Source organism: Macaca mulatta, chromosome 13 (genome assembly GCF_049350105.2).
Source record: "Macaca mulatta isolate MMU2019108-1 chromosome 13, T2T-MMU8v2.0, whole genome shotgun sequence".
Taxonomy (NCBI): Eukaryota; Metazoa; Chordata; class Mammalia; order Primates; family Cercopithecidae; genus Macaca; species Macaca mulatta.
This window is the reverse complement of record NC_133418.1, coordinates 5,542,814-5,556,437: the sequence shown is the minus strand read 5'-3', so window position 1 is coordinate 5,556,437 and position 13,624 is coordinate 5,542,814. Positions and strand designations below refer to the sequence as shown.

At 58.2% G+C, this 13,624-nt stretch overlaps 1 protein-coding gene across 13 annotated transcripts in view; it reads left to right on the top strand.

Moving 5' to 3' along the window:
* Positions 1 to 11,853, top strand: part of FAM178B (family with sequence similarity 178 member B) — a 122,767-nt gene extending 110,914 nt beyond the window's left edge. For all 13 annotated transcript variants that reach the window (XM_028832190.2, XM_028832188.2, XM_077958812.1 and 10 more), the window contains 3 exons: positions 9,272 to 9,349; positions 9,724 to 9,876; positions 11,473 to 11,853. In XM_028832190.2, the coding sequence (XP_028688023.2) occupies positions 9,272 to 9,349; positions 9,724 to 9,876; positions 11,473 to 11,505 (264 nt within the window). In that variant the 3' untranslated portion in view covers positions 11,506 to 11,853. The remainder of the gene's footprint in view (positions 1 to 9,271; positions 9,350 to 9,723; positions 9,877 to 11,472) is intronic.
* The last annotated feature ends 1,771 nt before the right edge of the window (positions 11,854 to 13,624 follow it).

The following is a 13,624-nucleotide window of genomic DNA, read 5'->3' as shown; positions in this document are numbered from 1 at the left end:
GTCCTCCTGGAGACCCTTCGAGGCCTCTCTCCCTAGGCAAGTGACTCATCAGCTTCCAGCCTAACACTCTACCTGGGTCTCCTCATCCTTTAACTCTTCCTGGACAACCCGGTGGATTATCTTCCTCTCGTTCTAACTTAGGAAGATAGACTCTAGTGCCTGCCACATCGTATGAAACTGCCAGCCAGAGCCCCCACCAGCTGGCCCAGTGCGCGGCTTCGCTGCCGCACATTACGTGGGACCTTTGAATCCAAGCAGTGATGGTCTCCCAGAAACGCTCTGTTCTCAGCACTGTGTCTTTGCTGCTGCTGTCCCTCCTTCCTGCGGAGCCCGGACTCTCTCTCCCGTCCTTGGATTGCTGCGGGCATGGCTCAATCCATGGCTGGTTTACATGTTGCTTCACAGACTTGAACGGCTACCTTTTAGGATCAACCCAGAGTCTCACCTCAACCACAACCCCCATGGCTCCCCCTGAAATGCCTCACCCTGTGCAGGTACAGTGGCTCATGCCTGTAATTTCAGTGCTTTCAGAGGCTGAGGCAGGAGGATCATCGGAAGCTAGGCGTTCATAGACCACCCTGCACAACATAGCGAGACCCTATCTCTGCAAAAGTTTTTTTTTTTTTAAATGAGCCAGGTGGCCGGGCGCGGTGGCTCCTGCCTGTAATCCCAGCACTTTGGGAGGCCGAGGCAGGCGGATCACCTGAGGTCAGGAATTTGAGACCAGCCTCAACATGGAGGAACCCCGTCTCTACTAAAAATACAAAATTAGCTGGGCATGGTGGTGCATGCCTGTAACCCAGCTACTCGGGAGGCTGAGGCAGGAGAATTGCTTGAACCTGGGAGGCAGAGGTTGCAGTGAGCCGAGATCGCGCCATTGCACTCCAGCCTGGGTAACGAGAGCAAAACTCCATCTCAAAAAAAAAAAAAAAAAAGCCAGGTGTGGTGTTAGCAGGGCATAATGGCACATGCCTATGGTCCTAGCTACTCGGGAGGATGGCTTGAGCCCAGGAGTTTGAGGCTGCAGTGTTTGAGGCTCCCAGCTGTGTAGTGAAGAGGGCCAGGCACAGTGGGGACGGTCCCTTACACGCCATCCTCAGTCTGCAGGAACAGCTGCCAGGATGACCACAGCCTTCTCAAGTGCTCTCCACGCACCACCTTTTCTGTCCCTTCTTCCCTGTCTTTGCCAGGACTTTTTAGTGACGGAAACACAAACACAAATCCTGGAAAGCTCTGGGACAGTTCATCAGGCTTAGAGGGACCTGAACAGTGTCAGAAACCCTCCATGTCACACCCTCCTCCTCCTCCAGGCTCTGCCCCTTGGCGCCTTCCCAGGCAGGCCCTCCCCTCCTCCAGGCTCAACGGCCTTGTCTCAGCAGCCCTAGGCAAGTGACTCATCAGCTTCAAACCTGACACTCTACCTGGGTCTCCTCATCCTTTAACTTTTCCTGGACGAGAAAGAGCTCCCGCCCTCGAACCGTAACCAGAGTGGCGCCTCATTGGCTTGGTTCGGGTCCAGTGCCCATCTCTAAGCCAGTCACATTGGCAAGCTCCCACGCAGTGAACGGCCAGCCTGGGACTCACGGAGTCACCACCATGGAACAGTTTGTTCTGAGCGTAGGGGACAGGAGGCTGGGACACTCTTACAAAGGAAGGGAAAAGACGGGACCCCTGGACGTTTACAGCATCCCTGTGGTTCAGTCACGGGCAGTGGCCTCGTGCTCTGGTGTTGCTGGGAAGGATGAGGAGGGCAGTCCCAGGCTCTGACCAGACGTGCCAACACCCCGGAGACAATTCAGTAAGTGAAAAAGCGAAAGACAAGAAGGGGAAGCCATGGGAAAACCATTGCTCTGTCAGGGTGGTTATGCAATGTCTTGGCTGGTGTCAGTGACCCCCTCCTGCACCCTACGCGCTCACACGCACACTGACACGTATGCATTGATGTGCACATGTACAGGCGTGAACTCGTACACATAGGCACCGAGAATCTTGTCCGTCTCTGGGCAGTCTGCAGAGCTAGGTTTTCTGGTCCAGATCTCCCTTGTGTAAAGGTCTCTGGTCCCAGCTGGAGGAGTAGGAAGACCCCGCCAGTCCCTGCCTGTCATCTCCCTGACCCCCACCAGCAGGAAGCCAGAGAGGAAGGTGGACTGGGTGGGAGCCTCCGACCTCCAGCTAGGACTTGCCTCCAGTGCCTTGGCTCCTGCCACCAGCCTCTGATGGAGGAATGGGGAGATGCTCTGAGATAACCTCCCCACCGCAGTCTGCAGGAATCCCGAGCTCTCAGCCTTCCATCTCTTTTCCCTCCCCAGCCCCATGCACCGTGGCCTCCACATTCCCTCCCTGTCCTCAGTAGCACGAGCAGGAGCCAGGGACGCTCAGGCCCCAGCTAGGGATAGAACTTAAGAGATCCCCGCTGTGAAGGCTCTTGGATCTCTGAACTCACTCTCCGGGAAGCCAGAGGTGCAGGCGAGAGCTCCTGTTCTGAGGGCGTGGAGGGTGTGGGCACGTGCTGGGCCCCGCGCCCTCTGCAGCCTGGAAAGAGACACCCACCTCTCTGCCCAGCAGCGCCCGAAAGCAAACTCCATTCAGTGGCCATTCACTGCAGCAGAGCTGGAAGTCCTGCCTGCTGAGCTGCTGCCAGCCCATCTCCCATCACACTAAATGGGCCTCATCCCTGCTCCGCGTTTGGGGACTGTGTTTGGGTCACCCCCACCCCATGCCCTAGCAGGCACTTTCACTGACAGAATTGGGTGTCTTGCCTGGCAGGCCCCACCGGTGACGTCTGCTCTCTGGCCTCTTGACCCTGTGTCTTCTGTGACCCTAGGTTAGAAAGAGGTCTTAGGTCACCGCCTCATTTCCTAGCGGTCGGTCATATGTCTTCATTTCTTCCTCGCTAGGACTTATGACCGGCGACCTGTCCTGGTCAGAGTCACTTCCCAAGTCGGCTTGCCTTTGGGAACAGAGCTCTCGATACCGCCCTCTGCTTCCTCCTTTAGCGTCTGCCAAAGCCAAGGGTCAGGGGGTGCAACCTTGGAGCAGAAGCTGCCTGGGCAAGGGGAAGAGGTTGTACGGTTTGCTCATGGGACAGGGAAGACATGGCAGCCTCGTCCTGGTGGCCAGTGCCACCCTGCAGGGGCTCAGAAGGCATGTACCTAGAAAAATGCATCCCCTTTTGCCTGGTGTCCTAATGGACACACCAGTCGCCTAAGCTCTGGCGCTCTCCTCAGACTGAGGCTCTTGGCCTGGGGCCTGAGTAGCCCTGCCTCGGATTACTCATGATTCATTGTTGTTGTGCCCAACCTGTGTGGATACCTAGACTGTGCCCCGGGGGCCCAGGCTGCAAAGGGCATTCCTCCTCCACCCTGGGGGAAAGCCTCAGCCTCGCCCTGTCCTCCCAGTAGGAGGCCCGTGGACCCTTGCTGTCTCCCAAGGAGGATGTCCACAGTGTGAATCCTCTTTAGAGACCCACCACCACCCACGCGCACGGGGGGAGCTCGTCCTGCTGAAGGCTGAGAGCCCAGACACCTGCTCTTGGGCCAGCCCTGCCCCTCCTGGACACAGGGTCGTGATCATCAGGGAACCTCCCCACGCCGCAGTTTCCACGTCTGCTGAAGGCGGGGTCCCAGGCCCTCTCTGCGTGCCCTACTGGATCAGGGTGCTGTGAAGTGGTACTATATAGGCTTAAATTGAACAAAAAAGGGGAAAAAGGGATTGTGACCCAGCCCCAGCCTCGGGTCTGAAAAGGCCCAGGGTAGACCAGCACAGCTTCAGCCTTTCCCAGACTCCGTTGGCTCTAGAGTCGATCTTCAGTCCGTGTGCTTGCACCTAAGTCCTGAGAGGACTCGTGTGGCAGTGGTGACACCTAAGGCAAAATACTTCTGGGCTGGGCTGGACTTCTAGGCTCTTGAGATTGGGCTGGGAGCAGTCCAGCCAGGCTAGGATTAATGCATGTTCCCAGGCTGCCACCACCCAGGGTCCATGAGCACGGAAAGGAGAAAGCAAGGGGACCCCAGGCCGGAATCCCAGCGCCAGCAGACATCAGGGCCAGCTTCCTGAGTGAGAGGTAGGGACACCTGGGGGTGAGCCCCTGGGCCCCAGCAGCCTGGGTGGGAGAGCCGTGCCCTCTGGGTCCCTCTTTGTCCTTCCCAGCAGGTGTTTCTGGGTCAGCCTTGGTTCTCCCCGTAACACACACACACTAACTGCCCCAGAGCCTGGTTGGACCTGGTCCCTCAGGGTCCTCCTGCCAGAAGCAGGTCTGCCTTCCCTACCCGGTCTGGCAGCCTCCAGGAGAGGGCTGGATTTGAAGGCTTGTCCAGGGTTAAGACTGGATTCTTGGTCATGACCTGAGCGGGGAGAAAGGTTATATGCTCTGGCCAGAGCGAGTGGCTTCCTGGGAGAGCATCTCCGTCCTCCTTTCCTGCCCTCCTTCAGCGTAAATAGCCCAGGCCACAGCCTGCTCCCTTGGCGTTGGCTGGAGGGGAATTTCCTAAAGGATGAAGTTCCTGGGAAATGTCCACCCTTTTTCCCTTTTGTCTATGACAAAAGCACTGCTAATCGCTCCTACTTGACTTGGGAGTCTTGGCTGGGGGAGCCTGGGGTCAGAACTAGCTGGACCAGAACATGGAGATGCTGACCTCCCTTCCTCTGGTGACAGTCCCAGTCTGCTGTCTGCCGTCACTCAGCCTTGTCATTCCTTCCCCAGGGGGAGGGCACGGCCCCCGTGAAGGCTCTAGAGTCAGGAGTGAGGCATTCCTGCGTGGAACTTCTGAGAAGAGCCAGCCCACCAGACTCCGGGGAAGACCCAGAACACGGGAGCTGGGCCCTTGCTGGCAGCGGTGGCAGGGATGGGCCGGGCTTTTCTTGTCAGTACTGGGTCCAGGCATGCCCTCAGACTCTGCCTTTCCCCATGATGTTGACTGAGGTTTCCGGGGTCCCATTTCCCATCAGGGCTTCACAGCCTGACTGACGTGCCGTGGGGCAGGAGTTGGGTCCCATCTTCAGACAAGGTCCTAAGGCCTGGACAAATGTAGCCCCCAGCACCCAAGGAGGGCTAACCCTGAGGCCACAATGAAGTCCCCACCGCACCAAGCAGTTCTAAGAGACCTGGAAGGGCCTCCCTCTGGCATATAGAAGGGCCACCTTGTGCTCCCAGAGGGAGAGGAAGCAGGTAAGGCAGGGATTGCAGCCTTGGCTCAGCCTCTCTCTCCTGCCTGGTGGAAGGGAAGAGGAACCGTGCCTCTAGTGCCAGCCAGGACAGGAGTAGGCTTGCTAAGTTCAGGAATTGGTCACACCGCGAAGGAAGCAGGAAACGCAGCGCTCACACCTGGCCCTTCTTGTCTTGCTGGGAAGGGCCCCCTCACTCGGGCCCACCCCTGCCTGCCCTGCACCCCTCCCGTGCCTCCGCCTGCTGGGTTGGAGGGAAGGGGAACTCAGGGAGCCAGCAGTGCATCACCAGCAAGCCAGCTGGGCTGGGCGACTCGGGTGTCCACAGCCGCTGGCGGTTTAGATGGGGAGACTCGGGGTCTGCCTGCTCCCGGCCACAGAGTCCCCAGTTTCCGCTGAGCTTTTGTTCCTCTGACCTTCACACAGAGAGAGGGGCCTCGTGGGAGGGTGGGGACACCACGCCCCTTGTCTGGACAGGATCAGACTCTCTCTTACCTCTTTGCAACTCTGAGACCAAGAGTCCTGGGGAAATGCAGGGAGGAGATGGAAGTGTTGGCACTTCCTATGCCAGTAGTGAAGGCTGCTTTTCCAAATCCCCACTGGGAACCCAGCTTCAGTCAGGCCCCCGGAAATGTTCCAAGGGAGGGCATCTGCACAGCCACCAAGCTCCTTAAATTGGGTCAACGTCTTCCTTACAGGAAGCACCCTCAAATGCAAGGAGGACGCGCACCCAGCCTCCAGGCAATGTGGCGGGTTTAGTGTTTTCCCTTTGCAAAACACAGCTGATAAAATGTGGTTCACAGGGCTTTTCTCCAGGACTGCCATTTCTTACTCACTGTCCACCCAAACACTGGGAATCGTTTTCCTGGGATTCCCCTCCCCCTCCCTGCCCCTGCAGATTCAATTATGGGAATCAGCATCAGAAACAAGTTGTGAAACCAGTAACTCTCCACTGCCTGGGGTCAGTCCACTGACGGATTTTTCCTCCCTGATACTTCTCCAGGGCATTCCTCGGATCTCAGACCCTCCCCACGACGACTCCTAGGAGGGGAAGCTCTGCAGCCGGGCCCCCTCCATACAGGGAGACTCCCCTGAGAGCCCATGGGTGGAGCGGGCCACTGAGCTGCGCCACCCGGGGCTGGGAGTGTTTAAGACTGAAAGGTCTGAGAGAGACAGGCCCCCGTTCGCCCCTCCCAGGCCCACACAGTCTCCCCTGCAGACCCCAGGGTGCCTTCCCCAGCCATTCTCAGTGATGTCCTGATAACCCTTGGATGTTTTCTTCGGCATCCCCTGCCACCTCTCATCATTCGCTTGCCCTCTCAAAGACGGGCCTCAGCTTTTCCTTTTTTTTTTTTTTTTTTTTTTTTTTTTTGAGACCATTTTGCTCTGTTGCCCAGGCTGGAGTGCAATAGCACAGTTACAGCTCACTACAGCCTCAACCTCCCAGGCTCAAGTCATCCGCCTGCCTCAGCCTCCCAAGTAGCTGGGACTACAGGTGACCATGCTTGATAACTTTTTGGTTTTTTGTAGAAACGGGGTCTCGCTGTGTTGCCCAGGCTGGTCTCCAACTCCTGCGCCACAGCTTCCCAGAGTGCTGGGATTACGGGCATGAACCACCTCACCCAGCCTGGGTCTCAGCTTCTTTTCATGGCCAAGTCCCGCTCCCAGGCCTCACGCCCACCCCAAACCCAGTTAGGTTCAGTCAATTACAGTTGGCAGTATCTTGTTAAAAAAAGTTTTAAAGCAGCTTTCATTGTATTCTCACTGTATGAGTATACACGTTATAGAGAAATAATCTTAAAAAAGGAAAAAGGAAAGATAAGGCTACCTACCCTGTAATCCTTTCTCCCAGAGGGAGCTCATTCTCCTACTGCCTAGTGCATTCCAGCACACCAGTGTGGCCACATTCTCTCACCTGCCTCCCCCAGGCACCCCCTGTCCTTACAACTCTGCCCCCAGGTCACCCTGACTCCCTTGCACCTGTGCCGGCCCCTGGTTCTGGAACCGCCCTCAGGGTCTGTCATCAGCCCTCCTCTGCCTGCACAGGGCCATCTTTGCCTCAACTCCTACTGTTCCTTTGAGGCTCACTTTAGCTTAGTCACTTCCTGAAGCCTCTAAGTTGTACTCCCTATACCCCCAAAACCCTGGAAGGGCCCTTTCTCCTTTTGGTCAGTGCAGAAGCAGAGATACGTTATTTCTTGACCAAATGGTTGCCCTCCTGAAGTATCTTTGTCCCTCTAATGCCTGAGTGTCTCACGTCGCCGTGTCTCAGTCAAGGTATAGTGTCCGGCACACAGGCCCAAACTTGCTTTATGACAAGGGGCAGTGAGCTGTTGCAGGACTGCAAAGGCTGGACAGAGTCCCAAAGGCAAGGCCAGGTTGGAGGGAAGGGGAGCTCAGGGAGCCAGCAGTGCATCACCAGCAGGCCAGCTGGGCCGGGCGACTGGGACATCCACAGGCTGCTACAGGGACCCGGCAGGTAGAGGGAGCTAGGCTTCACAGAGGTTGGGTCTTCCCCACCCCACGGCAGCTCTCCTGGAGGCATGCCTCAGTTTCCCCCACCGTGTCTTCTCTGCGTGCCGTGTGCAGGGCCACCTGGTCAGCCTGTGGAGTCAGACCGCCCGTGGGCCTTCACGGTTGTGTTGAAGAACAGGCTGGGTCCCAGGCAGGGTGGGTGCTGCTGGTGGGAGCCTCAGGTGGCCTTTGACCTCAGGATTTTACACTGTGTTATTTGTTTTTTTTTTTTCTTTTGAGACGGAGTCTCGCTCTGTCACCCAGGCTGGAGTGCAGTGGTGCGATCTCGGCTCACTGCAAGCTCCGCCTCCCGGGTTCCCGCCATTCTCCTGCCTCAGCCTCCAGAGCAGCTGGGACTACAGGCGCCGCCACCTCGCCCGGCTACCTCCTTGGCCTCCCAAAGTGCTGGGATTACAGGCGTGAGCCACCGTGCCTGGCCGGTATTGGGGTTTAAGAAGTCAGTTGATGGCACCAAATCTGATGCCTTGAGAAGTGGTCTGGCCTCTGCCCTGAGGAGACTCCTGGGCCTGTGCAAAGAAGCTGTAGCCATTGCTGAGGCACTGCCTGGCGCCCTGGGAGGGCAGGGTGATAAGGTCAGGGGAAGCCGGGGCACAGGGGCCATGGGCTGGTTCTGAGCTCCAGCCCATTGTCACCTCCCGGCATCTCTAGAGCCCACCTCTCCCACCCCTGCTTGTCCGCAGGGCTGGTCATTTGCCACCTCCTGATCCTAGACGTGAAGAGAGAGCTGAGAGGACAAGGCAGCGGGGCCTCTGAGTGGAGGGTGCGCTTGCGGGCAGTGACTGGGACTCCATAGCAGGCTGTGTCCCTGCTGGAGCCTCACGCCCTGGGACACTCCCCATGACTTGGTTTCTCTAAACGGCAAGCACGTAGCCCATAAGCGAATGGGCACCAAGAGAGCCCGGGGGTGCCTCAAGATCAAATTGTTCTCGGGCCAGATGGAGCAGGCCTGCGTCCTGTTTTCACTGCTTGAGAGTGCAGTTGGCAGGAATGAGGATGGAGGCGAGGTGTGCAGACACTCAGCCAGAACCATCGGCTCCCGTCTCTCCACCTGCCTCCTCGGGTCAGCAAGGAGACTGTCCAGGCAGGCTACACCCGTGTTGCTGCAGGTGGCATTCTGCCAAGGGGTAGGCCGAGTCCAGGAGCCATGCGCCTCATCCCCCCAGAGGGGGCTCCCTTTGCTGTTTGCACAGAGGCACCCTGGCCTCAGTACCTACGGGTAAGGGTGGCCCGGGGAACAGAGACTGCGGAGGTCAGAGTGGATAGGCTCCTCTCAGAAGGTGTCCTCTGTTGTCCCGGCACAAGGCTGGGGAACAGTGTGTGTTTCTGGATGGCTGACTCTGTTTTCTAGAGGAGGGAAGGTTGGCACCTCATCAGAGGGCAGGCTGGGAGAGCCTGCTAGGGAGTCACAGCTTCGAGTGAGTGCGGGCCCAGAGCCTGGCTCACCCAGGCTGCCTTGAAGATGCCTCCCTGGAAACTGTCGCTGAATGCCCAGGGGTGGAGTGAGCCCCGCCCTGGCCTGCCGTGCTGCCCTGGCGGAGTTAGAGAAGCAGCTCCCCCTGTGCTCTCCCTCCAGGCCTGCTACCTGTGCCACAGCCTTCTGACGCTGGCCGGGGTGGTCGTCAGCTGCCGGGACGTCACTCCAGACCAGTGGGTGAGTCTCCCAAGGGCTGGGGTTGGGGTGGGGGTGCCCAGCTGTGTCTTCTCCCCCAAGCGGCGTGGGGTTGACTGGGATGGCGCCCAGCCCACTGTTAGGAACTGCAGAGAGCAGGAGGCTGAGAGAGAAGCCAGCCTGGGAGAGCCAGGGCCTCTTCCTCCCGACAGTGCCCCACCAGCCGAGCCATTCCCAAGGGACACTGACCAGAGCCCTAGTAGTTGTGCTGGCCCCGTCCTCCTTTTCCTGCTCAGCTTCTGAACAGTCACTCAAATGTGCCCCTTCCTTTGTCTGAATTTGTTCTCCTCCTGCCCTGCTTTGGATGTGCCTGGCTCGTGCTACACTCGCCTCTCGGCCTCCCTCCGCCTCCGCAGGGCGAGCTGCAGCTGCTGTGCATGCAGTTGGATCGCCACATCAGCGCACAGATCCGGGAGAGCCCCCAGGCCACGCACCACACCATGCTCAAGGACCTGGCTACCCAGACCTACATCCGCTGGCAGGAGCTTCTGACCCACTGCCAGCCCCAGGTGGTGCCCCCTCAGCCCCCAGACCTGGGAGGGGCGGGAAGTGGTCAGGCAGGGCTGGCCAGAGCCACCGGCGCAGCCACCCTCGCTGCAGCTGCTGAGCTCCTGGCAGGGACGTGGGTGGAGCGGGCATGTGGGGGAAGGGTGGGGACACTTGAGGGGCCTTCATCATTCTTATCAAGAATCCAGTGCCAAAGGCCAGGCATGGTGGCTCACGCCTGTAACCCCAGCACTATGGGAGACCGAGGTGGGAGGATCACAAGGTCAGGAGACCAGCCTGGCCAACATGATGAAACCCGTCTCTACCAAATATACAAAAAATTAGCCGGGCATGGTGGCGGGCACCCGTAATCCCAGCTACTCTGGAGTTTGAGGCAGGAGAAATCGCTTGAACCCAGGAGGCAGAGGTTGCAGTGAGCCCAGATTGCGCCACTGCACTCCAGCCTGGGCGACAGGGCGAGACTCCATCTCAAAAAAAAAAAAAAAAAAAAATTCCAGTGCCCAGGGTGGGTGCGGAGGGAAGGGGACACAGAGAAGCGCAGTCCTCAGGAAATGCAAAGGAAAGTTGCCCTGGAGAGGGAAAAGTCTGGACCCAGAGTGCCAGTCTGTCATGAGCAGTGCCAGGAAGGGGCCCCAGCTGTTCACCTTCTGCCCACTTGTGCTGTGGGCTTGAGGCTGGCCTCCTGCTGTGTTAGGAGGAAGGCTCCCAGGCTGCCTGGGTCCTCTCCACTACACCCCCTACCCCGCCGAGTCTTCTCAGAGCTTGTAGGTGTGATATTCACAGCTAGTGTTTCTTGAATGAAGATCTGTTTCTGTAAGAACCCACACAACCCCCATGAGGCAGGTGTTACCAGGAGCCCATTTTACAGAGGAGCAGACTAACCAGAGACCCTGAGAGGCTCGATGGCTTACCCCCATGACGCAGGCAGCTTGTGTGAATGTCAGAATCAGGGCATGAGGCAGCCTGACTCCCAAGCCTCCAACCTAACCAACTTCAGCCCCTGTGCTGGTGCCCTCCCTTCCAGCCCCATGTCTCCAAGCAGCACCCTGCTGGGCCGGCTCGGGGTCTCCCTGCCTGAGCCCCCAGCCCTCTGTGGAGGGGCACAGGACCTGTGAGGACCACCTCCCACCCCACCACCAGTGCCCCTCCACTCCTAGCCTGCCTCCTCTTGACTCCTCTCCCGTCCTTACCCCATAACCTCTGACTTAGGGCTGACACGTGGGCCACAGCCTGTGGTTTGGGTCTCAGATTTCGCCAAGTCTCTGAGAAGGCTAGAGAACAAACCTCACCCTCACGCCCCAAGGAACTAGATCTCACCAGCCTCTGGTGGGAGCAGCGTGCTTGTCACGAGAAGAAGGAAAAGTGATTTAGGGCCTGGCAGGGGGGCCCTGGCAGACCACTTGTACAGTCACGTAGCCTGATGACCGCTGTGTCCTCGCCAGCACTGTGAACCCAGGCATCCTGCTCAGTCGGTCCCTGGCATAAGCCTGCAACGGGTGCTGAATGGACACCGCCAGCCCGGGGAGCTGCAGGGCCTGCAGGGCAGTGGGCGACACCTGGGCCCAGGCCCTCACAGCCTGCTTTTCTCCTTGCCGCAGGCCCAGTACTTCAGCCCCTGGAAAGACATCTAAAAGAGCAGGGTCAGGGCAGCCCAGGATTCCTGGCTCCAGCAGGAAGTGAACAGGCTCAGGGAACTGGAGGAAGCAAAGCATCAAGGCCAGAGGCGGCCACGTGCTGACCAGCCTGATGGAGCAAGAGCCTGCCTCTGCCGCCACCCTGACCGCCTCTCCTCTCAGCAAGGGATGGGCTTCCCTGCCTCGCCCACCCCTCAGCCCTCCTCCCAGCCATCTCCTCTTCCCTAAGGCCTCTGTCTCCATAGCTCTGGTTTCCCTGGGCCTCCGTCCTCCCCACCCTCCTTCCTCTCTCTCCCTGTCACCAGTGTGAGGTTTCTTTGTGCACATTAAAGTCTTTCAGCATCAGTGGTTTAGAACACTTCCTTCAGTCCCTGTCCCGAGGGCTCATGTCAGCGTCCAGTCTCCTGATGCTCCTGCCTGTGTCTCGCTGGGTTCTCAGCTCCACAGTTACGGCACTGGGGCAGGCCCAGGCCCCGCCTGTAGCAGAGGGCTGTCTGCAAGTCCCCGGGGAGGGGCAGTGCTCCCCACAGCCCACTGTGGCCCAAGAGCTGTCAGAAACCCAGGAACGGGACGTTTGTTTGGACCCAGTGTGGGACCACTCCCCATTCCCCGCCCCTGCTGAGGAGGTGGCACAGAGTGAAATGTGGATCAGGGCTGTAATTACACTTAATTCCATTTAGTGCTGAGCTCTGAAATCAACTCCCCAGCCTCAGGAGTGGGGGCGGTTCAGAAGCCACTTGCAGATGCTGCTTTTGCTTTTCCTCTGACTTGCCCCAGATGAGTTCATGGGACCTGATTCCTGATAGGGTCCTAGGTAGTTTTGACCTGAACGCCTTGAGGAGTGAGTGGCCCTTTGAGCTCCAGGATACCGCTGGAGATCTATTTTGCACACTCCTCCAACCCTGAGAATCCATGTTTAGTCCCTGGCCCCTCCTGACCCTTCCTGGGTTTGGATGGGGTTTTGCAGGTGATACAAGAGGTAGCTAGGCAGTGGCAGAGGACTGCCCCTGCCACACTGGACTGTGTCCACTCCTCAACTCAACCCTGGCTGTCTGCTAGCTCCCACGGTGCTGCGTACAACTCTTCTGCTTTTATGCGTCCCTCTCTTTGGCTTTCATGCACAGGGATAGGGATAGGCTTTCATGCACAGGCTAACTAGGAGAGATTCCCCCAAAATAAAGGACTTTCAGGCCAAGTGGCTCCACGTGCAGACCCCAAGTGGAGTTCACCAGCTCTGGGGCTGTTTCAGACACAGCTGCCTCACTCACTGCGTCCCCGGAACGCCAGGAGCTGGAGGCATCTATTATTCAGGGGCACGGGCACAGCACAGTACTGGATACCACACAGGATGCCTTTCTGCCTGGCAGCCTTTGCCAAACGAGAGGTGGAAGAAACCCTCGGCCAGGGTGACTTAGATGCCAGGTGACCTCCGTGAGAGTTCTGGTTTCTGTTCCAGGCCGCATCACATGCCCCCATGGCCCGGGCACCACCGAAGCCCCAGCAGCATCAGGTCAACCTCAGATCCTCCAATGAGCGAGCAGGGACTCTGGTGAGCCAGCCTCCTCCACCCGCCCTTGGGGCTGCCCTGCTCCACACGGCATGCACTGACAGTTCATCTGTAACTATTCACTTTTCTCTGGAAACCTGGAAATCACCTTTGAAATTTCCCTTCTTTGTTCCTACTGCCAAGGGCAAAGAGGAAGTAGGGACGCCTGAGAGGCTAAACGGGAGTTTCCAGGTCTGGAAGGTGGCCCTACCTGGCTCTGAGAAGGAGCTGAGCTGTCCATCAGCATTGATCACTGGAGCCTTCCTCCCCAGTCCTGGCTCTTATCCACTGTCCCCTCCTCTCCTGCTCCCCAAACATACTCATCCCCAAGATAGATACCAAGGGGAGAGGAGGTGTCGGTGACGGCTCAGTCCCTCCAGAGACCTGGCTGTAACCCGAGCAGAGGTGTGCACTGTGAGGTCGCCCAAGGGCGTATGCTGTCCCCTGGGGTGTGTAATGGGCTCTCTCTGGGACTGGCTGGGAGCTGACCATATCTTCTAAAACTAGTCTGGGATCAGTTGGAGACTCAGCCTCCCCAAGGCCCAGATGTTCACAGTGGTGCTGGCACGA